At 41.1% G+C, this 26,904-nt stretch overlaps 1 protein-coding gene across 8 annotated transcripts in view; it reads right to left on the bottom strand.

Moving 5' to 3' along the window:
- NHSL1 (NHS like 1) overlaps positions 1 to 26,904 on the bottom strand; it is a 148,723-nt gene that overhangs the window by 21,932 nt on the left and 99,887 nt on the right. For all 8 annotated transcript variants that reach the window (XM_079970929.1, XM_079970936.1, XM_079970931.1 and 5 more), the window contains 2 exons: positions 24,339 to 24,491; positions 6,532 to 6,659 (listed from right to left, as the gene is read on the bottom strand). In XM_079970929.1, coding sequence (XP_079827055.1) covers positions 6,532 to 6,659; positions 24,339 to 24,491 — 281 coding nt within the window. The remainder of the gene's footprint in view (positions 1 to 6,531; positions 6,660 to 24,338; positions 24,492 to 26,904) is intronic.

Below are 26,904 nucleotides of genomic sequence, written 5' to 3'. Positions count from 1 at the left end.
CATTGGAAAAAAAGGGACATTATGCGGAACCATATACTAAATTTACGTATAAAACATAGGAATTAATAGGTAAAGGTAAAGGTACCCCTGCCCGTACGGGCCAGTCTTGACAGACTCTGGGGTTGTGCGCCCATCTCACTTAAGAGGCCAGGGGCCAGCGCTGTCCTGAGACACTTCCGGGTCACGTGGCCAGCGTGACATCGCTGCTCTGGCGAGCCAGAGCCGCACACGGAAACGCCGTTTACCTTCCCGCTGGTAAGCGGTCCCTATTTATCTACTTGCACCCGGAGGTGCTTTCGAACTGCTAGGTTGGCAGGCGCTGGGACCGAGCAGCGGGAGCACACCCCGCCGCAGGGATTCGAACCGCCGACCTTTCGATCGGCAAGCCCTAGGCGCTGAGGCTTTAACCCACAGCGCCACCTGCGTCCCATAGGAATTAATACTGGTCTGTTAATGGTATACCAAGAACTCTACTATTCTCAGTAGGAATTTTAACAGTGCTATAAAATACAGTGCTTCTAGTTGTCCAAACTCTTTAAAAAAAATATGCTCTAGGGCTACTCTGATGGGATTTTTTAAAATCCCAAACATGAAAGAACGGATTTACAAATCTTGTAAAACATTTACAACTGAAATGTCAGAAGAGCTTCTTCAATGCAATGACGAAATCTTAGGGAAAATGGCCCCTCTTGTGGTATCCCTGACCTTAGTATTAGGATAAGAAACCACCTGTGCCCTCTTCTTCCTTTGTACAAAGGGGAAATTTGCAAGTGTGACTCCACCAAATCAGTTTTTAAAAGGTCTGAGTCGCAGAGATAGAAATGCAAACTAAAATGATATGCAATGGTTCATTAGTGTGTAGCTTTTGTTTATCTTACTATTACACATGAAAAAAGCTTACTCTAGGCTCAGGTGCCAAGGGAGTAATACTTCAAGCATGGTGCTGTGTGATAAGCCCCAGTAACCTACTTTTTATCTGGTTGGTTGACATTGTCAAAATGAATAACTGTCATGTTATGTTGACCCAGTGTATTGTATTTGGAAACCCAGCTGCCATTAGCCAGTCACCAGGGGCTCTTCGAACATGACAAGAGACAGAGACATAAATGTATACTATATAACTTTCCTTCTTTTTCAAGGAAACTGCAAATAAAGCATATTTTAAAAGCAATTATGAGGCATGAGGCAAAACAAATCACACACATAGGCAGACAGGGAAATTTATATCTGAATCCTTGTTATACAAAACAAACAAAATTCACAATTTCAACACATGGGAAAATAAATCAGCTGATGCGATGGCCAATAAATAATAGACCATTTAAATCAGGCATAGGCAAACTCGGCCCTCCAGATGTTTTGGGACTTCAACTCCCATCATCCCTAGCTAACAGGACCAGTGGTCTGGGATGATGGAAGTTGTAGTCCCAAAACATCTGGAGGGCCGAGTTCACCTGTGCCTGATTTAAACAGTCAGATCAGCTACTCTGACAAAACACTGTCCAAATGTTGGTCAAGTTTTAGTGCATACAAACATTTTGATACAACCCAAGCAGCAATTGTTTCCTTCTCTTGTGCCAAGGCCAAAACATTTGGAGGGCACCAGGTTGGCAAAGCCTGCTTTAATGAATTAAAAAATCCTCCAGGTCCTGGGATCGCTTGGTGAGGGGAAACTACTCACACCTGGCCCTATTCTCAGCCCTGATGGAAAACAACCTTTCAAAAGTAGCTCAGCCAAGGGTGAAATTAATTACAGAATCATAAAATTATAGATGTTTATGGTTGGGGCAGCTGAGGTAGGGCTTTAACACTATCTACCAGTCAACATCTTGAAAACACCAGCTCTGGAATTTCTAAGACCTATGCATGTCTGAAAGGTGTGCATGTGCAATATAGTTGTACCTTGGTTCTCGAACATAATCCGTTCCGGAAGTCCTTTCAACTTCCGAAAGTGTTTGAAAACTCAGTCCAAAAATTAGTGTTAGAAGAAATGGAATGAGAATGAATAGGAAGTGGAATTAATATTATTGGCTGCAGGAGCTTTCAGCACTCAAGCGGAAGCCGCGTCAGACGTTCGACTTCCAAAAAGAGTTTGAAAACCGGGACACTTACTTCCGGGTTTTTGCGTTCGGGAGCCAAAACGTACGAGTACCAAGGTGCTCAAGAACCAAGGTACGACTGTACTAACTTCTTGCAATGGATGCATCCCACGATGCGACCGCCCCCCCACCCTGCCACAGTCCCTAGTTTTGCCCCAGAGAATTCCTGTGTTCTGGCTGTATTCCCCAACAAACAGCTGGGAATGAAGAATCCACTCTTTGAATATTGTTATATGTCTTTGAGTATCAAGAGTTTTTGGGTGCTTGGATTTATATCAAAATAGCCAGGTGAGCCTGTGAATGGCCTAGCCATTAAGCAAGCTAAAACAGAATGATGACTCATCAAGAAAGTCATGGAGAGGGGTGAACCCCTTACTCTGGGCTCTGGGTAGTTAGCAACAGACAATGCCAGAGTGGCGAGGAGGAAGTTTCAGAACTGCAGTGGGGGGTTATGTAAGCTGAAGGGGAAATAGTTGCATTTAGAAAGCAGTTTCAAAGCTGGAAAGTGTGGGTCAGAGCAGAATGGTGTGGGAAGTTTGAATCCAACGTTGCACCCATGGGAGGAACAGGACCCGCTTTGGAGTGTAATCCTGGGAGTCTCTCCATTGTAGGTTCAGGTTATAAATGAACCATATATCATAAAGACACCACAGTCTCCGCTGTAACCCCTGGAATCTTGCACTGCTGTGAAGACTGGGGTGGTGTTTAACAATATGTTCTTAAATGACTATTTCAAAGGCAGGCACAAGTCCCAAAGGAAATAACAACTCTTCAGAATAAGCAGCAACCTGGATTCATTGCTCCAACAAACCAAGAAACCAAACAGTATGCAGATTTGTGGTGGTTTAAAACTCAGTCCAAAGATTAGTGTTAGAAGAAAAGGAATGAGAATGAATAGGAAGCGAAATTAATATTATTCTTATGTATTACAAAGAGTAGCACAGTTTGGTTTTCATGTTTAATTCTATTACTAAATATTATTTCTCCCAGTGTTATACTGAGATGGTTGGATTGTTCAACAAATATAATAGCAGTTATTAAAAGTTTGAGGTTTCATTTCAGTAAACTGATCTTTTAAGATTGTCATCTGAGATTTCTGGATTTCTACATGATCTCTGAATAGAACACAGTGGAACAAAAACATTATTTGTTTTCAGTACAGGAAAGCATATAGTAAGGATTGGAAAAGGAATGTTCAGAAATGAGATTGGTGGCATTTTGGTTGCTGAAGCCAGTAAACAGGGATTATCATCCTCTTCCCACTCATCAAATGATAAATCTCATTATCAGAGTGGGGATAACTTGCATCCCCATCTAGATCCTGGATGCCATTCATCCAAATGCTGTGTTTACTTTTTTAAAAAGTTTACATTTGAAACCATTGCAAAAGTTGATGGAGTCTTGAGGGGCAGACAATAATTGGGGGGGGGGGGCTGGATTAGGCACTTGAACTGGAAGGTAGCCACCCCTGTTGTAAAACGTGTGAGTTAAGAGGAACCTAACAGACACTCACATTCACTCTCGGATTCAATGCTAAGAAGTTTTGTTTTCCATTTCATATATATATATCAATATATAGTTTATCTGATTTGGAATAAATTATTGTAAAACAGCACAACAATCCAAATTACAAAAACATTTATAACAGTTTGTAAAGTTAGTAACTATTCACAGAGAACAGAGAACATTAACAAAGTATGAGCAGCAAAAAAGGAGTTAGTCCATTAAATATACAAACTGAGGGTTCTAGATTGACAACTACTGAGATAAGGATAGAATCACACAATGTTAGTACAAGATTTATCTTGAAAAAGTGAAACCAACAATAGGTGAAAATTTAAAAGTAAGATTTGAGAATATTCTAGCATCACAATAACATCAAGCTGTATATATACATGATACAGCTGGATGATCCCATTTTGGAGCCAGATACCTTGATCTTCCATGGAATCAAACAACAGCAGGCACTAAGGCAAGACTGAGGGAGGCAGTCTAACAGACTAGACTGTTGAGTGAGAGAAAAAAGAAAGTGAATGAGTGGCAAAGAAAAGAGAATGAAAAACACACACACATAAAAAGACACAACAGACACAGTAAACATAGCAACAAGATAAACATAATTTCAGAAAGCAGAGAGAAGTTGCTATCTGAACACATCAATTTTCCATGCAAGGAAAACATGCTTAAGTGATGAAGAGAGAGAGAGAAAATATCCTACTAGTTTGTCGTGTTTTAATCAAAGGGTTTTTTAAATAATAATAATAAAACAAAAACAAAAACCAGCCAATTCAGTGGACTCACAATAGGGAAATACGCTTCAGTACAGGATGTCAGAAATGCTGCCTTGAATTAGGGCCATTTATCACATTAAAAAGATGGCTCCACCCCAAACTGTCCCCACAGAAGTATCTGTGGGCAGTATGAACCAAATTTCAGGAATATGCATGAAGTCAATCATATTAACCATCTGATCTGATTTCCAGAAAATTTCTAGGGTCCCAAGTAGATGTATTTCATACCATCTGCATCCTGATCCGGACTTGCAAAGGGACTGCACATTAGACTTCTACATCAAATGCTCATTTTCCCCTTCCTTTGAAGTTCTGGGGCAACAAGAACCATGAAAGACCCCCTTCTGGGACCATCTCAGGAAGGAGCCACAGAGAAGGAAGGAACCTCCCCTCTCCCACCCTTGAGGCTAACACTTCTCCTAAATATATTACTGCTGTTTTTTGAACAAATATTTTCAGATACCAAGTTACTTCTCTGCAAAACCTCCCTCAGCTTCAGGCTTCCCACCTTCTCCACAATATTAGTTCTAGAGGGACCATAACAACAGCCTCACCCAACAGTACATCTCACTGTGTCTTTCACTGAGGACTGATATCCACCAGTACATACCATATCAAAATAAAGAAAAGTGGAATATCACTCTAAGATAATTTTTATGGGAAGGTAGTTTTCAAGGAAAATACCATTTTGTTTATAATATTAGGTAGTATTTCACTATGAATTAGCCCTCAGCAGTTCTATAATCTCCTCATAATGCCACTTATTGAGTCAGTTTTAATATTTTACTGATTGTGCAAATAACACATATATAATAATTTCTCCTACACAAGAACAAAATTGCAGGACTATTAAGAAATACTGACTTGCTGAGGACATTGCACTCTATTTTCTGTTATTAATATTTAAAAAATCATAGTCCAAAAACTAGCTGAGATTTTTATTTATTTATTTAAACCAACGCAGCTCTAAATATATTTACTTGAAAGTAAATAATACCATCTCAAGATCTTCATGCATGAATCCCACCCTCTCCAGGTGGGAAATTGAAGTGCACACACTCATGGTTGAAGACCAACAGGGAAGGAGTGGAGTGAGGAGGCTATTGAAAAATGCATCACATCTGTGTTTATTTTTTAAGTATCATTATGCAGCCTTTAACTTCAAGATTAAATGAGCTAGAAGGGTGCAAACAACAACAACTTCCCATCCAAACAGTGCTGTCTTCACTGTTTAAGGATTTCAGTATCTTTGCAATAACCCTTTAAGGTAGGTAAGTATTATTATATATTGTACACACATGTATGAGAACAGGGCCAGTGGTTGAGTGGTTGAGCACATACATATGCTATGAGTTCATAGCTGATCCTGAGAAAGGAAAGAAGATGGTGGATAAGGAGTTGATAGCTATGAAACACAGTGCACATAACAGATTCCTGCACAAGGGGCAAGTATTACTCAAGTGGATACTATGCAGAAATCACAATGAAGAAACAAATGCACAATTAGAACAGAGGGAAGGATTCAACTAATGAGTTCTGTCAGGGGAAGCTCACACAAGGACTTCCGCCTGCACACTCTGGTTTTCCTCCCTCTCAGGTCCCTGAAATTGGTGCAGGGGCAGGAGAACCCCCAGAATAACACATGGGGCAAGGAGAGAGAGTGGGGAACGGTCCATCTGGCAAGCTGCAATGCTTGCACCGACAAAACATCTGCATAGTTCTATGTTTATTTCCTTCCAGAGAACCTAATTGCACTAAGTCCACTTTGAACACATCAAGCTTGCTTGAAACAAAATGCCTGAAATAAAATGTAAGGTGAACCCTGAACACTTTAAAAAACAAAAAAACAAAGCTACTGCTCACAAAGAGATAATGGCTTTATTTTCTATTTGCTCATGAAAGCAGCAAATACTAATATAACTGGTTTCAAAATCTGTACTTCTGCCTGCCAGAGATGTTTGCATTGCAATTTTCTTCTTTGAGTTGAACCACACTATAGGTGGTGTTTTTAAAAACAGCATAGCTTTAAAGGCCCTTATTTTCTAAATATTTTGCAGAGCTCTATTGTGTTTTATGTTGATTTAATTTTTTATTATATGTGCATTATACTACATTATTTCCTAGGGTGCTTGGTACCTCACCTTTTGTTCAATTTCTTCATAGTCATCGTGGTGACTTCCGCAGATTGCACTGGAAGAAGATGAGAAAGTTGGGCCCTGAGAATAGTATTGAGAACTTCGATAGCCATCCCTTCGCAGCTTGTCACATTCTGTACATCATGGAGAGAGAAAAATATAAAATAAACATTAGTGTTTTGGTTGCTAGATACCAAGGTAGGCAGCTTGCAGGCAACATGTGGTACCCAAACTCAATTCATGCAACCCCTAAAACCTCCTATGGCTGCACTACTCCTGGCCTTTTAAAGTATTTTCTCCTCCTTTCAAAGGAGCAATATTATATTCAAATTTTAAAACTTTCTTTCTGATTGTATGGTTTGGGGAAAGAAGTTCCATTCCCAACTCCCACTGTCTCGAAACAAACTCACTGGATGCAAGCTCATGCCAGAAGCCTAAGTCAGAAAGGAATTAGAATCATAGAATCATAGAGTTGGAAGAGACCACAAGGGCCATCGAGTCCAACCCCCTGCCAAGCAGGAAACACCATCAGAGCACATATGGTTGTCAAGCCTCTGCTTAAAGACCTCCAAAGAAGGAGACTCCACCACACTCCTTGGCAGCAAATTCCACTGTCGAACAGCTCTTACTGTCAGGAAGTTCTTCCTAATGTTTAGGTGGAATCTTCTTTCTTGTAGTTGGGATCTATTGCTCCATGTCCGCTTCTCTGGAGCAGCAGAAAACAACCTTTCTCCCTCCTCTATGTGACATCCTTTTATATATTTGAACATGGCTATCATATCACACCTTAACCTCCTCTTCTCCAGGCTAAACATGCCCAGCTCCCTTAGCCGTTCCTCATAAGGCATCGTTTCCAGGCCTTTGACCATTTTGGTTGCCCTCCTCTGGACACGTTCCAGTTTGTCAGTGTCCTTCTTGAACTGTGGTGCCCAGAACTGGACACAGTACTCCAGGTGAGGTCTGACCAGAACAGAATACAGTGGCACTATTACTTCTCTTGATCTAGATGCTATACTCCTATTGATGCAGCCCAGAATTGCATTGGCTTTTTTAACTGCCGCGCCACACTGTTGGCTCATGTCAAGTTTGTGGTCAACCAAGACTCCTAGATCCTTTTCACATGTACTGCTCTCAAGCCAGGTGTCACCCATCTTGTATTTGTGCCTCTCATTTTTTCTGCCCAAGTGCAATACTTTACATTTCTCCCTGTTCAAATTCATCTTGTTTGTTTTGGCCCAGTTCTCTAATCTGTCAAGGTCGTTTTGAAGTGTGATCCTGTCCTCTGGGGTGTTAGCCACCCCTCCCAGTTTGGTGTCATCTGCAAATTTGACCAGGATGCCCTTGAGTCCATCATCCAAGTCGTTGATAAAGATGTTGAATAAGACCGGGCCCAAGACAGAACCCTGTGGCACCCCACTAGTCACTCTTCTCTAGGATGAAGAGGAACCATTGATGAGCACCCTTTGGGTTCGGTCAGTCAGCCAGTTACAAATCCACTGAGTGGTAGCATAGTCAAGACTGCATTTTACCAGCTTCTTTACAAGAATATCATGGGGCACCTTGTCAAATGCCTTGCTGAAATCAAGGTAGGCTACATCCACTGCATTCCCTTCATCTACCAGGGTTGTAATTCTGTCAAAAAATTAGTTTTGCTTGCTTTCCAGAACACTAGTTGTATTCATCTGTTCCCTGCATCTGTATGCTTATTTGAGATTAACCCATTCAAACCCAGTGAGCTTCCTTCTGAGTAAATCTGCATAGGAGTGGGAATTCTAATTTGAGTTAGCCGTGATGAAAACTAAAGCAGGGTATTCTATATCCTGCTTTCCATTTTCAATCCATCCATTTTCAGAATGGGTCATAGCTCAAGTTCCCAAATTCATAGGTCCTAAAAATCAATTCATGGTATGTATCTCCAGGTAGAGCTGGGAATATCCCTAATCTGAAACCTTGGTAAACCATTGCCATTCAGAAAACACTGAGCTACATGGTCTGACTCCATGAAAGGCAGTTCCTTATGTTCCTATCTTCAGCTCTGTCTCCACCTAGGTATGTGGCCCCTGGCAGACTGCCCCTCCCTGGTGGAAAATGGGCCTCAACAAACCAACATATGCAGACTAAAGCACAGGGGTGAAATTGTGCCAGTGTCAAATTTATTCATTTGTATACAACTTCATCCACCCACCAATGTTTGGGACACATTCAGCTAAAAAAGTGACAATGTTCCCAAGAGAACTGGCACAAAGTAGTGTGAGACCAAAACACACAACCAGCTACCCCATCCTTATATTCTTTGCCAAAAAGAAAAAGAAAAAATGTGACCATAATTCTGCTTCAAGAAGAGAAAAGGACTTTTGGCCAAGTAAATCCCATCAATCAACTAACTGCTGGGATAGCTTACGTTGGTAGAACAGGAAACTGTGTATCTCAAGGTTGTGGGTTTGAGCCTCATGTTGGGCCCTTCCAACTCTACAGATCTATGATTCTATGGTTATGTTTTTCTATTTTAATAAATCCTGTCTTTTTCCAGTCCTGAGGATGAATGAATGTATTTTATCTCCCTGACAACATCTTCAAATCTAACTCTGGCTTCAGAGTTTCCACCAGGCACACACTTTCAAACCCACCTTTGCAGCTGAATGAACAACAAACGTGTTACATATAAAAATGCATGCTGACATTCTTTGAATATTAAATTCTGCTCCAAATTCCACATTTGTTTAGGCTGACTGGAACCCTACATTTTTATATTGCTGCCCGCCCCTTCCAGTTCAAAGACATTTCTGGGTTTTACCATAAAAACCAGCATATTTTAATGGACATATTTAATACATAAATTATGCATATAATACATATTAAAGGTCATAGTCTGCTGCTCTGCTTCAATCTTGATTCTTTGGCAGAAGTAGATACCCCAGAGTCTTGAGCCATTTTGGAACCCAGGAGACTAAGTCTTAAAGTGTGACCTCTCCATTGTTGCCCATGCATCTCTCTACTCCAAAATGTAATTATCTATAGTTTCTAGACTATAAAGTAGTCCTAGATTCAAAACCATCAAACGTTAATATATTGCATGTCATCAGTAGACACATTTATATCACTTTGTGAAAAATAGACTTAAGGAAACACAGTACGAACCCAAACTCTGTTTTTCTTTGAACAATTTAGAAGGTAAAACGATATTTACTTTACACAGGGTAACAGGGAATGTGCTATACTAAAGGGCACGTGTGCATTTACTTATTTCAAAACAGAAGTTGTCAAAATTGATGGAGAGAAATGGACAAACTGTGGTCTAGATTGACAGATGGCTGTCTATTGAACCATTTGGGTGGAAGATTGCTAGAAACACGAGATATAGGGAGAGAAGAACACTAGCGATAGGGGTCTTATTCACCAGTCTGGTAGACCCCCATAAAATGCTTTGAATCTGAATAGGGATGTTGGTCACTACACAATCACCATTTGCTAAGCAGCTTTGGCAAAGACTACTAAGCTAACCTCCTTCCATGGGGTGAAGAAAACTAACATTTCCCCCCAATGGAGAAGAAAACACTTATCAAAATAACAATCCTCGGCCTTCTTCAGAATAAATAGGAATTGCCGAGAAACTGATTAAATTGAAATAATATTTCCATGAAACTTCCAAACAACATGCCCTGAATTTAAAATTAGATAAAAATCCTTATCATTACTGTAGCTGTTTCCCAATCCCTGTCTTCTTCCTTAATTGATATGCAATGAAATACAGCTAAAGAGCAACAGACGCTGGAACATAAGGGAAAAATGAAATCTTCAAGATGTGGATGAACATGCTAAGCTGCCTAGTCCAACTGTTACTTTTACCATTCCAGAAAATCTGTCATGAGCACAGAGTGGAAAATATATTAAGCATCAATTTTCAAAAAAATAAAATTTTATCTGTAAAATACAGATCATATCATGATGCTACCATGATTCATACATACACATATTCTGAATAGTTTAAGCAAGGTTTTTATATATTAAAAAAACACAACACTTCCATAACAGGTACACTTCTTTTATATAAAAAAACAAACCCTTGTGAATCAAATATTTTTTTTTCTTGTTTTAATTCATAATATTTAATCTGAATTACACATCCAGCAGTATGAGCCAGTTCTTCCATTCACACTTGCAGAAAGGTATCAACTAATTGGAACAAGTACAAAGAAGAATAAAGATGATCAGGGGCATGTAAAGTAATCCTATGAGGAAATAACTCAGAATATACTCTTGCTCTTACTCTCCTCCCTTAATTGCTGTGTTGTTTTAACAAAATTGTTACTTTGTGCATTTTAGTAATGGATGCTGATATTTTAATGTTTAATTGATTTTTATACATCATAACCTGCTTAGAAACCTATTTTGGCATTAAGTAATTAATGGAATGCACATTGTGATATTTCCTCTACAAAAGCACACAACTACCATATAAGAATATCAATATTATATTTCAAAATAATTTTTCTGTAAGAAGTGGCTGAATAGAAGTATATCCTAGAAACAGATATATCCTTTGGCTTTCCAGAAAGTTTTGCTCTTACAAGAACCTGAAATCTAGCAAACTTAGACCCAATATTTCTGTAATTAAATTTATTCAGCAACTCTATTACCTAGTTCCATAGCTTTCCCCAAAAGCAAGAAATCGCTGGTGAAGAAAAGCAAATTAAAATATGCTATACGTCTATTTCTACAAACAGAAAGCTCTTTTTTTGTTGAGATCAGGAACTGAATTCCATGTAACAGAGAGAGTTTTTAATTGCAGTTCTCTGAATAGAGTATAATGCCAAACTTCATGATTAAATTCAGAAGTGCAAGATTATGGCAGATAACCAGGTTTTTGTTTTCTCATCTCCTGAAATCATGTTACATGGTTACTTATCTCTTAAAACGATACAGAAAACTTGAGACGTTCTTGCAAAAAAGTCAGCAGGTTTCTAGACTTCAAAGTAATCTTTTGTTAAATAAAGACAGAATATAGAAAGTGATACAGAATATCCTAGCAGAAAGAATCTTTTACAAGATTACGATTATTATAACAAAGGATGCCAGAGGCTGTATGGCCACCTAACAAAAGTAAAAAGGTAGCTATTAAAAGTCATACTTTCTTAAGGTATGATTTCTGCTTATCTAAATTCAGGCTAACTGAGAAAATTCACTAGCCCATACAAAACACTTGATATATTACATTTATTATCTGTATACTAGTTAAGTATAAAGATAAAGGTAAAGGGACCCCTGACCATTAGGTCCAGTTGTGGCCAAATCTGGAGTTGCTGCACTCATCTCGCTTTACTGGCTGAGGGAGCCGGGTTCTGTGGCCAGCATAACTAAGCCGCTTCTGGCGAACCAGAGCAGCGCATGGAAATGCCGTTTACCTTCCCACCGGAGCGGTACCTATTTATCTACTTGCACTTTGCTGTGCTTTTGAATTGCTAGGTGGGCAGGAGCTGGGACTGAACAGCGGGAGCTCACCCCGTTTTGTGCCTTGTGAGTTGTAGCAATCATGTATGTGGGAAAATTAGAAAAGACAAATGATCCGGCCCTGTGAATGTGACTGCACAGATCAGACCATGTTACATCACTGCTGGTTGTGGGTGTCTGCGAAGCAGGTATGTGGTGCTACACCTATGCAACACTGGGTTTGGCACACCTTAGCTGCACTGGTTCAAGGGCTCCTACACACACACACACACACACACACACACACACACTTAAACTCTTGAAGTTTTTGTGTTATGCAGCAGATCACAGGATTCCTTTTCAAACAAGCCTCTCTATTGCAGAGCTTAGAAGTTGTTGCCTTCAAAAATCTGCATGTTGGCATCATTAAAAGCAAAACAAAGACAAAGCAGGGCAAAAACAAAACAGACAGGACCTTTCTGTAGCATAAAGATCATGGAGATATTATTTAGGTTTCCAAGAGTAACTCAAAGAATAACATTTTGACAAGCCTAACACAGTATTCAACTAAGTGCTATTCAGAGTAGACCTATCAAACTTAAAACATCATTATGCTAGGGCCATTAATTTCAGTGGGGTTACTCTGAGTAAAATTTAGTTGAATACAGTGGTACCTCTAGTTGTGGACACAATCTGTTCTGGGGTGCCGTTTGCACCCCGAAAAGTCCACAACTAGAGCAGCGCTTCTGTGAAAGCGCAGAGCGCGATAGAGCTCTGCACATGCATGAAGCGCACAGAGCACTTCTTGCCATGTTTGCAAGCCAAAAAGATGCAACATGAACCTAACTCTACACGAGTTATGACTGTACTATCTCTAGTGTGTTGCTCACCCTCCCCTACCCCGAAGGAGGAGGCTGCTTATTAAAGAACTGGGTAGTTTTTGGAAAGGCAGGCCAAGACAGGGTGGGGGGGATGGAAGATAATCAAAATGGGAAGGAATTATAATTTTCCCTTGCAGCCCTAGGGATCACTGCCAGTTTTCTGTCAGTTCGATATCTGAAGCTACTTATTCCTTCCTATGTTGTTTGTCAAATTCTAAGAGGTGTTGGGAAAGGTCTTATATGTGACTTTCTGGTTTAACATACCAACACTCAATATATATGAAGTAGTAGTATGAATTACAAACCTTTATAAAGTGCTTCCTTATATGGTTCTCCTATTAAAAATCCAGGGCTACACTATGGCCTAATTCACATGTAACACTAAACCATAATTTAGCATTACATGCATGGGCAGGAATGAGAGAGGCTTTGTGGAGGTGGGGACAGGATGTGCGAAGGAGAGGCGCTGCGCAGAGAGGGAGAACTGCGCAGCGCCCCTTCAGTGATGCGCCTGTCCTGGCTTCTGCCTTAGCCTGCTGCCCTGAAGAGGCTTGGCGCGGCTATCCCAGAAGCCAGATCCCTCTTGCTGTTCTGGCTTCTGGGATTCAGAATAATTTTTTCTTGTTTTCCTCCTCCCAAAACTAGGTGCACCCTATGGTCTGGTGCGTCTTATGGAGCGAAAAATATGGTGTGCGTCTCTCACACACGTATATACAGACAATCACATTGAACACAAATCACTAGGTGCCCAACCCTACTCAGAAGTCTTAGCATCCAGTTACTTTCTAGTATTTACAGCTGAAAAGATACACCTTCAAGTTAGTGCCATGCTGATAAGTTTTAATAGCCAAGAAGGACATGCAATTGCCAAAGGCTGTGACCTGCCTTGCTTTTTTCCATGATTAGCAGAGATAGACCATTTGGATACTGTACAAGAGTCAGATAAATACTGTGTATGGCTTAACTTTGAGGGCGGAAACTTATATACAGTTTTTACTTAACAGAGAATTAACATCCTTGATTACAGTCCTCTTTGTGGTGCAGCAAAAAAAACAAAAACAAAAAACAACCACTAGCACATTTGCAAAGCTAAGCAGGGTCTGGTATGATTTCAATTAGATGGGAAGGGGGTGCATGTTGCATTGCAAGGAGTTGGACTAGATGATCCTTGGGGTCCCCTCTACAATTCTATGATCCTATACAGTGCTTTAAAAATACATAGAATTATTCAATACTTCTGGAACCACCCCATGGGGATGTTCCTACAGTATCTGCTTTTAGTATTAATTGACAGAATTACTAATGGAATCAGACCAATGTTTCAGCTGATCCTGTATTCCATTTCTGACATTTGGGCAGATTCAGTTCCTTCAAGAATTTTATATGTGTAAAGGCTGCATAAATGTCCATGGTCTGAATATTTCATTTCTACATTGTACTTCTTATAAAACCAAGCAGTTTACTATTTTATTTCTCTGAAAACCACAAATCACATTTCTTCCCCTTTATCTCAATAAAGAAACAATTTCACTAGAATTCCAGACTGGTGTAAGTCCAGAACTAAAAAGCCAGCTGGCACTTAGTAATTTCTGCTGGCACAATGATAAGCAAAGCAGATGGATCTGTATGGAACTGATTCCAAGCGGCCGGATGGGGGGGCAGCATCCAGACTAGAAAAAAAGAAAAAGGTAGAACAGCATATAGGAGCTGGCAGATGTCCGGAAGTAGGTAAAGAATGAAAACCTACTGGCAAGCATTTGTATGCCTGAAATGATCAGCTTCGCTAAATTCAGGTTGACTTCTTGGCCTAACTGTTCATGAGACTCAGGAGAAAGAAATTAGAAGCTGAGGCGGCTATCTTTCATACACCAGTCATTCTAGCACAGGATCTCAGTGGAATTTCAAAGCTTGTTTTGCCCACCAGGGACATTGCTAACAAGACCCGGGGGCCCAAGTCTACATGAAATAAATTTGCAAATGCTAAATTCGGACCATCTTTCAGGTAAAGGTAAAGGTACCCCTGACCGTTAGGTCTAGTTGCGGACGGCTCTGGGGTTGCGGCGTTCATCTCGCTTTACTGGCTGAGGGAGCTGGGGTCATGCGGCCAGCATGACTAAGTCACTTCTGGCAAACCAGAACAGCGCACGGAAACGCCGTTTACCTTCCTGCCAGAGCGGTACCTATTTATCTACTTGAACTTTGCTGTGCTTTTGAACTGCTAGGTGGGTAGGAGCTAGGACCGAACAACGGGAGCTCGCCCCATCACAGGGATTCAAACTGCCGACCTTCTGATTGGCAAGCCCTAGGCTCAGTGGTTTGGACCACAGCGCCACCCGTGTCTTTCAGGTAGAAAGAAGCAAATACTGGCTCTTGCTCAACCTTCAAATACCACCTGGGGACACAATGGAACAGCTCAGAAAACTCACTTCACACCTTATTTCATGTTCCAAGATGCCCACCAAAAGATGATGGTCTCACATATTGCCTGAAGGAGAGAAAAAGTGCACATATGCAGTTGTATGACTGATGTGACACCGTTTACCTTGACAACCTGCCTCTCTTGACTTTGAACCTAGCTAGAGCCAGCAGCTGAGGGTATGGTGGTGGTGAGGAAAGAACAAGTAAATTGTAGCAGAACATAAATGCACATGCCGGTAGTCTTCAGGACCTTCATAACCTCTCATCTGTCAAAGTCTACACCTATCAGTACTCTGCTAAAATATATTTAAATTATTCTATGTTTTATCATTTGAATTGATATGACCTGCCAGCAGCTTGTGTTCTGCTCCTAATGGGACTGTTGTTGCATAGAATCTGCCTAGCTACAAGCATCTCGACCGCATTGTATCCTACTGATCCATATGACGGGTTGGAAATTAATTATGACATTTGAAAGTGACATTTAGAATCTATCAACAATGCATACTATGGAAGAATAGACCAGCTGGCAACACAACTAGATTCTGCAGCTATCTGTATCATAACAGGACTTTAAAACACAATTCTCACTTAGATCCTGATGAAGGTTCTATTTTTGTATCACAGTCTAAATAAGGCAAGCATCAGCCATTGAGCCACACAAGAAGGCATCTGACTTGGAACAAGACCCATTTCTGCAGATAAAAACCCCTTATATCATCTGCAAAAAGGAGTTATCACAAGGACTGTTCCATGTCAAGCTTAGTTTTAAAAAGATGCTAGAGAGAAACACCACGGCAGCTTTTGGACTGTTGCTGAAAAACAGCCAGCATGGACTATAAAGCAAGTTCATGAACTTTATCAATAATACAGTTCAGTGTAGTTTTGGAAATGGAAACCCTTTTACTTTTTTTTACTGAGTCAGGAATTCCAACAGATGTACTGCCAGAGCAGATTAACTGAAATATGTTTGGTTTAACGGAATTTAGCTGATTTTGCCAATTTTCTCTCTCTCTCTCTCTCTCTCTCTCTCTCTCTCTGTGTGTGTGTGTGTGTGTGTGTGTGTGTACCTAAGAGGTTTACATAAAAACAATAAAAATGCAACAACATTTAATAAAATTTACTGGGGAAAAACCCTTTTTAAAAAATGAAACAAAACTGAGGAGCATACAAACAAAACCATTAGAGTCAAGAGTTCAGGAAAGCTTGAGTAGGCAAGTAGGTTTTTAAGAGATGCTTATTCTTCTTCCATCATTACATTCCCAAAGGAAACAGGAAATTAGTTGTCCACAGAACAGTTTACATGCAAATGGCATAACTCAACTATATAGATCAGTTCTGCAAACTAACTGACTTTGATGTACATGTGAGAACCAAGCATGCAGCCAGGACTCTGCCACATGGCTACATTCACCATTTTGGTTATCAGAGTTCCTGCTGTTTCCAAAATAGCTCTTTGTACCACTATCACAATCTTTCAGATGTAACATCTCTTCACCTCTGTTCAAACATAGAGGGGGGCCCCGCACAGGCTTATCACAGAGTGCTGTCCATCTGAGACTAAAACTGTCAAGCATTATTCAATAGATTCCAATGAAAGCTACTGCTTACACACTGGCCACCTTTTTGGCCCAAATGTATTCAGCTGAAGAGAAAGTGGCAGCCAATGGCAGATTCCTTTTTCAAATCACATCACACCGGAAGACGCTCCTCTAGAATTATCTGCAACAGAATTGTTAGGTTGGTCCTGCTCAGAACAATTTAAGAAGGATATTGATAAGCCCAAACATGATGATCAAGGGTCTAGAACCCAAACCTTATCAGGAAAGGTTGAGAGAGTTGGATATGTTTAGCCTGGAAAAGAGGAGACTGAGAGGAGATATGATGGCCTTCTTCAAATATCTAAAGGGCTGTCACACGGAAGATGGGGCAAGTTTGTCTTCTCCTGTTCTGGAGGGTAGGACTTGAACCAACAGATTCAAGTTACAAGAAAGGAAATTCTGACTAAATATCAGAAAGAGCTTTCTGACAGTAAGAGCTGGCAGCAGAACAGAATCCCTCGGAAGGTGGTGGACTCTCCTTCATTGGATATTTTTAAGTAGGGGTTGGGTGGTCCCCTGTCATGGATGCTTTAGTTGAGATTCTTGCATAGCAGGATGCAAGCATAGCAGCATATATGACCCTCGGGATCCCTTCCAACTCTACAGTTGTGTGATTCTATGAAATTACTTGGACAGAAAGCCATAAATAGTTTTGTGGGTATTTTCTTTTCAAAAATCTATTTCGGTTAACAGCAGAAGGGTCAGGCACAGGCCTTTCTTTTCTGTCTTTTAGCTTGCAAAATGTAGAGATAAGCAGGCATGACTGAAGCAATCGCGATTTATCATCCACAAGTGTACTAAGATTACATCCCCGTAGAAATCCAAATTAGCCCAAGACAAATGGAGATAATCACATTGAGCGCTCCCCAGTGACAGCCTGTTAACAAATATCATTTGTAATGCCTGTTTCAGCTTCATGCCACTGGAAAGCCTGTTGGGTTCCCTGAGTCATGCTGATAGCATCTTTTCAACGACTTTCCTTGAATTTTCTCCTTTAGAGAATGGCGAGAGAATAAGATAAAGGATGTGCTTAAATATGGTAATGTATTATACTTTCAACTTGGATTTCCAAGGTGTTCCTTCTCTTCTCTAATCTTTGGATTTTTTTTATTTTAAGCATTCAATCAGCTTGTCTACGACGCTGAACAAGGGATGAAAATCACACAGCAGCTGTGTTGTTGAAACAAAACAAATGCGTGCACATTTAAACCAACACGTTCTAAATATTCTTTGTAGGAAAAGGAAGAGTAGACAGGAGCTAGAAATGCACTGCATACAAGACTAAACAAAACCGTGCCATTTCTCCTGACAGAAGTAAGGGGTAGCAGCTGCTACAACTAGCAGCTTATCCCATTCTACCAGTAGGGTCCAACATCTTACTGAGGTTTTCCTCAAAGATCATTTCAGACCACAGATGCTCTTTTCATGTATAACTAGTTTGTGCAATACTTCTCTGCTTACTTGAGACTCCTAGCCATTCTCTCCAAGCATGTACTTTTGTTAGCAACTATTATCAGGTGAATACAGAGCACAGACGTTTCCACTTAGGAAATTTTTCCATACTATTATTATGCAGAAGCGGATGACTGTGAACAAGCAGGGGTTACAGCAAAGCAAACTGGAGACACTATGAACTGGGAGGTTATCTCCTGTACACGACAGTTTACAGCTAGTCCTAGATGGAGTGGCACTCCATTTTAAAGAACAGTCCTGCTCTCTTGAACGCCACATGAGGGCCAGAACCCATTTTCTCAGCTTTGTCTGGTACATTAACGGCAGTCTTTTCTGAAGAAACCTCCATGTGGCTCTATGTGAGGCTGCCTTTGAAGATGACTTTGAAACTTTATCTGGTTCAAAATGCACCTGTCAAGAGTCCTGACAAGGGCATGTCATTTGGACCATGTAACACCATTATTATACCAGTTGCACCGATTGCCAGTGCCCTCTTGAGCCCAATTCAAAATGTTAATTTTATAAACTAAACAGTTTTTGAAGGCCACCTGTATCCATATTATCTGGTTCACAAGTTAATTTTAGCAACCAAGGCCAACTTAGGGCAGTGAGTTTGCCAGGAATGACACAGGAGACCTTTTCTATGGTGGTCCCATGGCTCTAGAACCCATTAACAAAAGGTGAAAAAGGTGAAAAATGAGCATAATATTTTAGCTGCAATTCATTCATTTTCCGCTTTGGATTCTTGTTATAAAAAAAAGTGTGCCTAGACATTCCGTTATTGCGCCCATAACTTCAGTTCAAGGTGCCATTTAGCTCCTAGCTTTCAAATCTCAGTTTCTAATACTGTGCAGGTCACAACTATTGAATCTAGTTAATTTTTTTTCTTACATACTTCACAGCCAGCAGAATGCTTTTGGACTAAATGCACAACTATAGTTCAATAGATTCCATTTCTCAGCATGGAACCAGCAACTATTATGTATAAATATATTCTTTAAGATTTTCATTGCATACTACTCCTCGCAATTCTTCAGAAGAGCATTTGAAAGACACGACATTTTCCAAAGCCAAGTGCGTATGAACTGTGAACGGCTTCAAATAGTTAAAAACCATAAAGAATACATGGGTATAGCCACCAGCGCTAGCAAACAGTCTTGATTTTATTTTCTCCCTTGGAAACAAGGCAGCCTAGCTTAACCATGCTGCCTCTTGCCTATCTTTTATTTCATTATTCTGAATTGATATAAATTTCACATCTCAGCATCAACATAAATCCAGGGCTAAAACTGTTACTTATATTAAATGGTTCCCTTTTGCTTAACAGGCCATTAATTGAACATATGATTAATACATAAAACAAGTAATCTTCTCAGCAGAAATTAACCACCAGCGAGGGATGACCCATATTTCTCATCAACATATTGATCCAATGAATCATAGGAAAAACAAAGCCTGAGCAATAACATGTTATTCTCTGTATAAGATTAGGGAAGCATGTAGGAAGGTCTGCTGATTTATCTTTTAATTTGTTTATTTTACATGTTAACCAGATGTCTTCTGGGATTTAATTCAAACACTTAAAGCATTGCTTCCTAAGCTATGTCTGGAACCAGGACAGTATAGAAACACATCTCCAACCTTAGTCTACAAAACCAATGCGCCAATAAGCTGGGATAACTAATGAATCACCACAGATACTGGGGCCCTGCAGCAACAAAAGCAATGGTATATATCAATGCACTGATAATGGAGAATCAATATTTACTGAAAACAAAAGAGCCTGCAAATTTTACATATATAGGTCTGAAACCGACCTCTGGTGCATTTTTATTAAATGGGAAATTGCAGCAAGGTTAAAATTAAAACCTTATGCAAGCAGGAACAAGCATAAAAGCTAGCTATTATCTTGTACAGTGGTACCTCGGGTTAAGTACTTAATTCGTTCCGGAGGTCCGTACTTAACCTGAAATTGTTCTTAACCTGAAGCACCACTTTAGCTAATGGGGCCTCCTGCTGCTGCCACACCGCCGGAAGACGATTTCTGTTCTCATCCTGAAGCAAAGTTCTTAACCTGAAGCACTTTTTCTGGGTTAACTGAGTCTGTAACCTGAAGTGTATGTAACCTGAAGCGTATGTCACCTGAAGCGTATATAACCCGAGGTACCACTGTATTTTACATTGTTTCTATGGTTATTGATTAGCCATCTTGCCTCAAAGGGAAGCTGTCATTGGCAACCTCTCCCCCTCTTTGTGGCCCAATTGAACATACCTCCATATCACCCAAAAACGTATGATTTAAAATAAAAAAAACCAAATCAGGTTAAATGCAATCATACTTTTAACATATTTTTTGTTCCTGAGTAAGTGGGATGCAAGCTGAATTAGTTCACTCTAGATTAAAGTCCAGGGACTGTGAAACCCAACACTCATGACTTGCTTTGGTGCAGCTAGATATAACTGGAGCAAAATTCTATGGAGAATGAACTGTGAGTTCATAATTCTTTTCATCATTAGTTTCTTTCCATATCCTTGATGCTCTGTGGCCTCAGTGATATGTTCTCAATAGTACTCCCAACCAATTTACATCTCCTGAAGCTGTGGAACTCTTCAGGCTGTGTTGAAACTCTTATCCCCCAATTCTGACAGCCCATTTTCTAAATCATGTCAGGACAAGGAGATTTATATTACAGATAATATAGATCTCTGCCAAAACAATCTGCCAGGGAGTGGCTCAACTTCAGTTCTTGAAGCAGACTGAACATATCTCTTGCTATTAAACATGCCCTTTATAGCCTGTACCTCTACAACTTCCTACAGTGTTTTCTGAGAACAAATGAGAACAAAAATGTACAAATAGTAACAAGAGAGAATTAAATTAAATGTTTGTGTATGTTTTTGTTCACAGGCTACAATCCACTGACTCTTATGCTACCTAGATACACACCTAGACAGGTATATATTTTTCCACACCAAGCCTCATTTCCCACAACTCTAATTCTGTTAACATGTTATTCTATCTTCTTAGCTACTGATTTTCAAACTTAGAAAAATAATAGCTAATTGTGAGTGGTAAAAAGTAAACTTTCTGTAGAGTAAATAAAGTTTGAACAAAATGGAGGCTACAATCCATTGTATACTTATCCAGAGTCAGCCCCACTGAATATAGTGGGATTTGCTTCCAAGTAAACATGCATACAATCTAAGTCAAATCCCTTATGAATACACAGTGGAAGTGAGGAACAGGTTTAAGGATTTAGATTTGGTGGACAGAGTGCCTGAAGAACTATGGATGGAGGCTCGTAACATTATACAGGAGGCAGCAACGAAAACCATCCCAATGAAAAGGAAATGCAAGAAAGCAAAGTGGCTGTCCAATGAGGCCTTACAAATAGCGGGGGAGAGAAGGCAAGCAAAATGCAAGGGAGATCGTGAAACCTACAGGAAATTGAATGCAGATTTCCAAAGAATAGCAAGGAGAGACAAGAAGACCTTCTTAAACAAGCAATGCAAAGAAATAGAGGAAAGCAATAGAATGGGAAGAACCAGAGATCTGTTCAAGAAAGTTGGAGATATGAAAGGAACATTTCGTACAAAGATTTCCATAATAAAGGACAAAAGTGGAAAGGACCTAACAGAAGCAGAAGACATCAAGAAGAGGTGACAAGAATACACAGAGGAATTATACCAGAAAGAAACGGATGTCTCATATACCCCAGGTAGTGTGGTTGCTGACCTTGAGCCAGACATCCTGGAGAGTGAAGTCAAATGGGCCTTAGAAAGCACTGCAAATAACAAGGCCAGTGGAAGTGATGGTATTCCAGCTGAACTATTTAAAATTTTAAAAGATGATGCTGTTAAGGTGCTACACTCAATATGCCAGCAAGTTTGGAAAACTCAGCAGTGGCCAGAAGATTGGAGAAGATCAGTCTACATCCCAATCCCAAAGAAGGGCAGTGCCAAAGAATGCTCCAACTATCGCACAATTGCACTAATTTCTCACGATAGCAAGGTTATGCTTAAAATTCTACAAGGAAGGCTCAAGCAGTATGTGGACCGAGAACTCCCAGAAGTGCAAGCTGGATTTAGAAGAGGCAGAGGAACCAGAGACCAAATTGCAAACATGCGCTGGATTATGGAGAAAGCTAGAGAGTTCCAGAAAGACATTTACTTCTGCTTCATTGACTATGCAAAAGCCTTTGACTGTGTCGACCATGGCAAACTATGGCAAGTTCTTAAAGAAATGGGAGTGCCTGATCACCTCATCTGTCTCCTGAGAAATCTCTATGTGGGACAAGAAGCTACAGTTAGAACTGGATATGGAACAACTGACTGGTTCAAAATTGGGAAAGGAGTACGACAAGGCTGCATTTTGTCTCCCTGCTTATTTAACTTATATGCAGAATTCATCATGCGAAAGGCTGGGCTGGATGAATCCCTAGCCGGAATTAAGATTGCCAGAAGAAATATCAACAACCTCAGATATGCAGATGACACAACCTTGATGGCAGAAAGTGAGGAGGAATTAAAGAACCTTTTATTGAGGGTGAAAGAGGAGAGTGCAAAATATGGTCTGAAGCTCAACATCAAAAAAACGAAGATCATGGCTACTGGTCCCATCACCTCCTGGCAAATAGAAGGGGAAGAAATGGAGGCAGTGAGAGATTTTACTTTCTTGGGCTCCATGATCACTGCAGATGGTGACAGCAGCCACGAAATTAAAAGACGCCTGCTTCTTGGGAGAAGGGCAATGACAGGCCTAGACAGCATCTTGAGAAGTAGAGACATCACCTTGCCAACAAAGGTCCGTATAGTTAAAGCTATGGTTTTCCCAGTAGTGATGTATGGAAGTGAGAGCTGGACCATAAAGAAGGCTGATCGCCGAAGAATTGATGCTTTTGAATTATGGTGCTGGAGGAGACTCTTGAGAGTCCCATGGACTGCAAGAAGATCAAACCTCTCCATTCTGAAGGAAATCAGCCCTGAGTGCTCACTGGAAGGACAGATCGTGAAGCTGAGGCTCCAATACTTTGACCACCTCATGAGAAGAGAAGACTCCCTGGAGAAGACCCTGATGTTGGGAAAGATGGAGGGCACAAGGAGAAGGGGGCGACAGAGGACGAGATGGTTGGATAGTGTTTTCGAGGTTACCAGCATGAGTCTGACCAAGCTGCGGGGGGCAGTGGAGGACAGGAGTGCCTGGCGTTCTCTGGTCCATGGGGTCACGAAGAGTCGGACACGACTAAACGACTAAACAACAACAACAACAAAACATGCATAGGATTGCATTGTAAAATTCCCTAGAGTACAGTTGTAAATGCCTGGATTTTTCCTGCTGAATTCTCAGTTTTGAATCACAGTAGCTTTCATAAGAGCTCAACAATCTTTTGTTTCCTTTTCCTCACACAATATTTTTGCATATCAAGTTGCCAAGTATGTACTCTGTACCTTTAAAATATAGGAACTGGTTCTTTTATATATGTATCAAATGCATTATTACAATTAAAAACAAATATAGGACCTGGTTCCTAAGCTAATGCAATTGTTACTAATGGAAAGTTAAATATAGTTACAAACATATATATTGTTACACTGATGCTTTATTCCAATGTCAAATGTTTAAACTGCTTTGTTTGATTCCACATGTTCCATATATCAGAGAGTGTCCTGAAACTTGTAATCCGCATGATGGGTTCAATCTCATTTCTAGTATGGCTCTTCAGACTTTCTTTTCCAGCCTCCTCCTCAGCTACAGTTGGAACTTGTGATCATAGTATTGTGCCTGGCTGAAACCAACTAGAGCTGCACACTGCATAAATAAGTTTTATGGAGACCACTTTACAGCAGGAAGAGTATAATCATCTGAAACAGTGGTGTGATATTTTCTTCCCTCTTTGACTTGTTTAGTTCCTTGATAAAAGTACAAGAGGTCACAGGGATGCAAAAGCAGACAGACGCAAGCAGGCACATAGCTTTACTGCTAAAGAAAAAAAATCTGTAATGATATGGTGTGTTATTATTGTCAACTTCCTACCTCTTAGTACCGACTTCAGGTTCAGCTTGGCTTGGCGGTGCAGATCCTCTACACAGGGTGGCCTTGAGGTGGGTAGAAACACATTCTCTTGTTGATGCCAGGGTGCAGTGTAATGGACTGTCCACCTGCTCTCTTCATCTAGATTGGAGACAGCTGTAAATAAGAGAGAGTCAAATAAGAAAGGAATGCTGCAATTAACCTGAAGTTATGCTCTACAACAGGAGTGGGGGAGAATTTTGCTCTGTCGGATCAGATATCAGCCCCCTCCCCATGGCCTATGTTTAGCAGATGGGTAGGATAACATATTGGGACGCAGGTGGCGCTGTGGATTAAAGCCTCAGCGCCTAGGACTTGCCGATCGAAAGGTCGGCGGTTCGAATCCCTGCGGCGGGGTGCGCTCCCGCTGCTCGGTCCCAGCGCCTGCCAACCTAGCAGTTCAAAAGCACCTCCGGGTGCAAGTAGATAAATAGGGACCGCTTACCAGCGGGAAGGTAAACGGCGTTTCCGTGTGCGGCTCTGGCTCGCCAGAGCAGCGATGTCACGCTGGCCACGTGACCCGGAAGTGTCTCCGGACAGCGCTGGCCCCCGGCCTCTTAAGTGAGATGGGCGCACAACCCCAGAGTCTGTCAAGACTGGCCCGTACGGGCAGGGGTACCTTTACCTTTACTTTAGGATAACACACCTGTCAATCATCTGATGTCATAATGATGAGAGGTGATTGACAGGTGGGCTCTCCTACCCCGCTTGTCAAAGGTTGTCTGTTGTTGGGGGGGGGGGAGAAGAATAAGTGACTTCAAAGCACCACACAAGTATTGCAAATAACCCTGCTCATCAACAGGCTTTGATTCCTCATTCAGCTATGGGCAGAAACTTTAGTGCTTTATTTTTCTGCAGAAAATTTTACATTATGTAAGTTCATTAGTAACAATGAATGGGTGTCAACTGCAGATTCATTATTAGGCAGTTTACAAGTTTTTAGCTTCGTTTCTCACATACAAGAAAAATAAACATGAAAATTAAGATCACTCTCTGAAGCATCAGGAAAAATCATGGTGCAACTTACTCTAATTTGCACGTCAAAGTTTTCCAGAAACAATTCCATTTCTAATTTTCTCTGAAAGCTTGTATCACTGGATAAAAGACACTGGACCATACTGAAAGCTCTACAAAATACAAAGATCTCAGCATGACACATAGTAGGACTCCCAATGCTGAATGCATAGGAGGGAGGATCACATGCAAGACAGTGGTCCTTCAGATATCCTGGTCACAATCCATTTAGGGATGTGTAGATGAGAACCAGAACTCTGAACTGTACTCAGAGACAAACTAGAAGCCAGAGCAGAAGGAAAGAGAAGTGGAATGAAATGATCTGTAAAGTAATAAATTAGTATTATCATTGCTTTTTGCACCAACTGAGGTTTCTGAATACAGTGGTACCTCAGGTTACAGACGCTTCAGGTTACAGACTCCGCTAACCCAGAAATAGTACCTCATGTTAAGAACTTTGCTTCAGGATGAGAACAGAAATCGTGCTCTGATGGCACGGCGGCAGCGAGAGGCTCCATTGGCTAAAGTGGTGCCTCAGGTTAAGAACAGTTTCAGGTTAAGAATGGACCTCTGGAACGAATTAAGTTCTTAACCCAAGGTACTACTGTAATTTCCAAAGCCCATTTAGACTTTGTTAACAGTAATCCAATTTGGATAGCAACAGCACAGCGATGACACCTCAGTTCAGGGCAGCCCAACTTTTCATACCAAGTAGGACGCAGGTGGCGCTGTGGGTTAAAGCCTCAGCGCCTAGGGCTTGCCGATCGAAAGGTCGGCGGTTCGAATCCCTGCGGCGGGGTGCGCTCCTGCTGCTCGGTCCCAGCGCCTGCCAACCTAGCAGTTCGAAAGCACCTCCGGGTGCAAGTAGATAAATAGGGACCGCTTACCAGCGGGAAGGCAAACGGCGTTTCCGTGTGCGGCTCTGGCTCTGGCTCTGGCTCTGGCCAGAGCAGCGATGTCACGCTGGCCACGTGACCCGGAAGTGTCTCCGGACAGCGCTGGCCCCTGGCCTCTTAAGTGAGATGGGCGCACAACCCCAGAGTCTGTCAAGACTGGCCCGTTCGGGCAGGGGTACCTTTACCTTTACCTTTAGGTCACAAGAGTACTTCAACAGGGAACCCATGGACCATACACTGCCTTGCATCATGGGGGTGGGGGAGGCCAAAATTTGATGCCCAGTTCCACTCATTGCACTGCCTTCCCAAAGCAAGTTAAAAGGTGCCAGGCTCTGGGAAGGAGGTACGTGGCTCTCCTGCCCACCAGTGGAGAAGCAGCAGTGGCAGCTTCTGGCGCAATCTTGCCCACACCTCACAATATCTTGCGTGCATTGCCCCATGACCCAAGGAAGGGATGCTTTGGTGGAAGCAGGGTAGGGTTACACTTTCCCGTTTCACCTCAGGTGGCGAAATGGGAAACATCACCCCAGATAATTACTATAGGTTTTGTTTCTTATCTGTATAATGGGTTCTTACTTGTGGCCTGCTTATACAAAAAAGGTGTATAGTGGGTGACTGTA

This window comes from Podarcis cretensis (assembly GCF_951804945.1).
Source record: "Podarcis cretensis genome assembly, chromosome: 3".
Taxonomy (NCBI): domain Eukaryota; kingdom Metazoa; phylum Chordata; class Lepidosauria; order Squamata; family Lacertidae; genus Podarcis; species Podarcis cretensis.
This window is presented reverse-complemented; position numbering and strand designations above follow the sequence as displayed.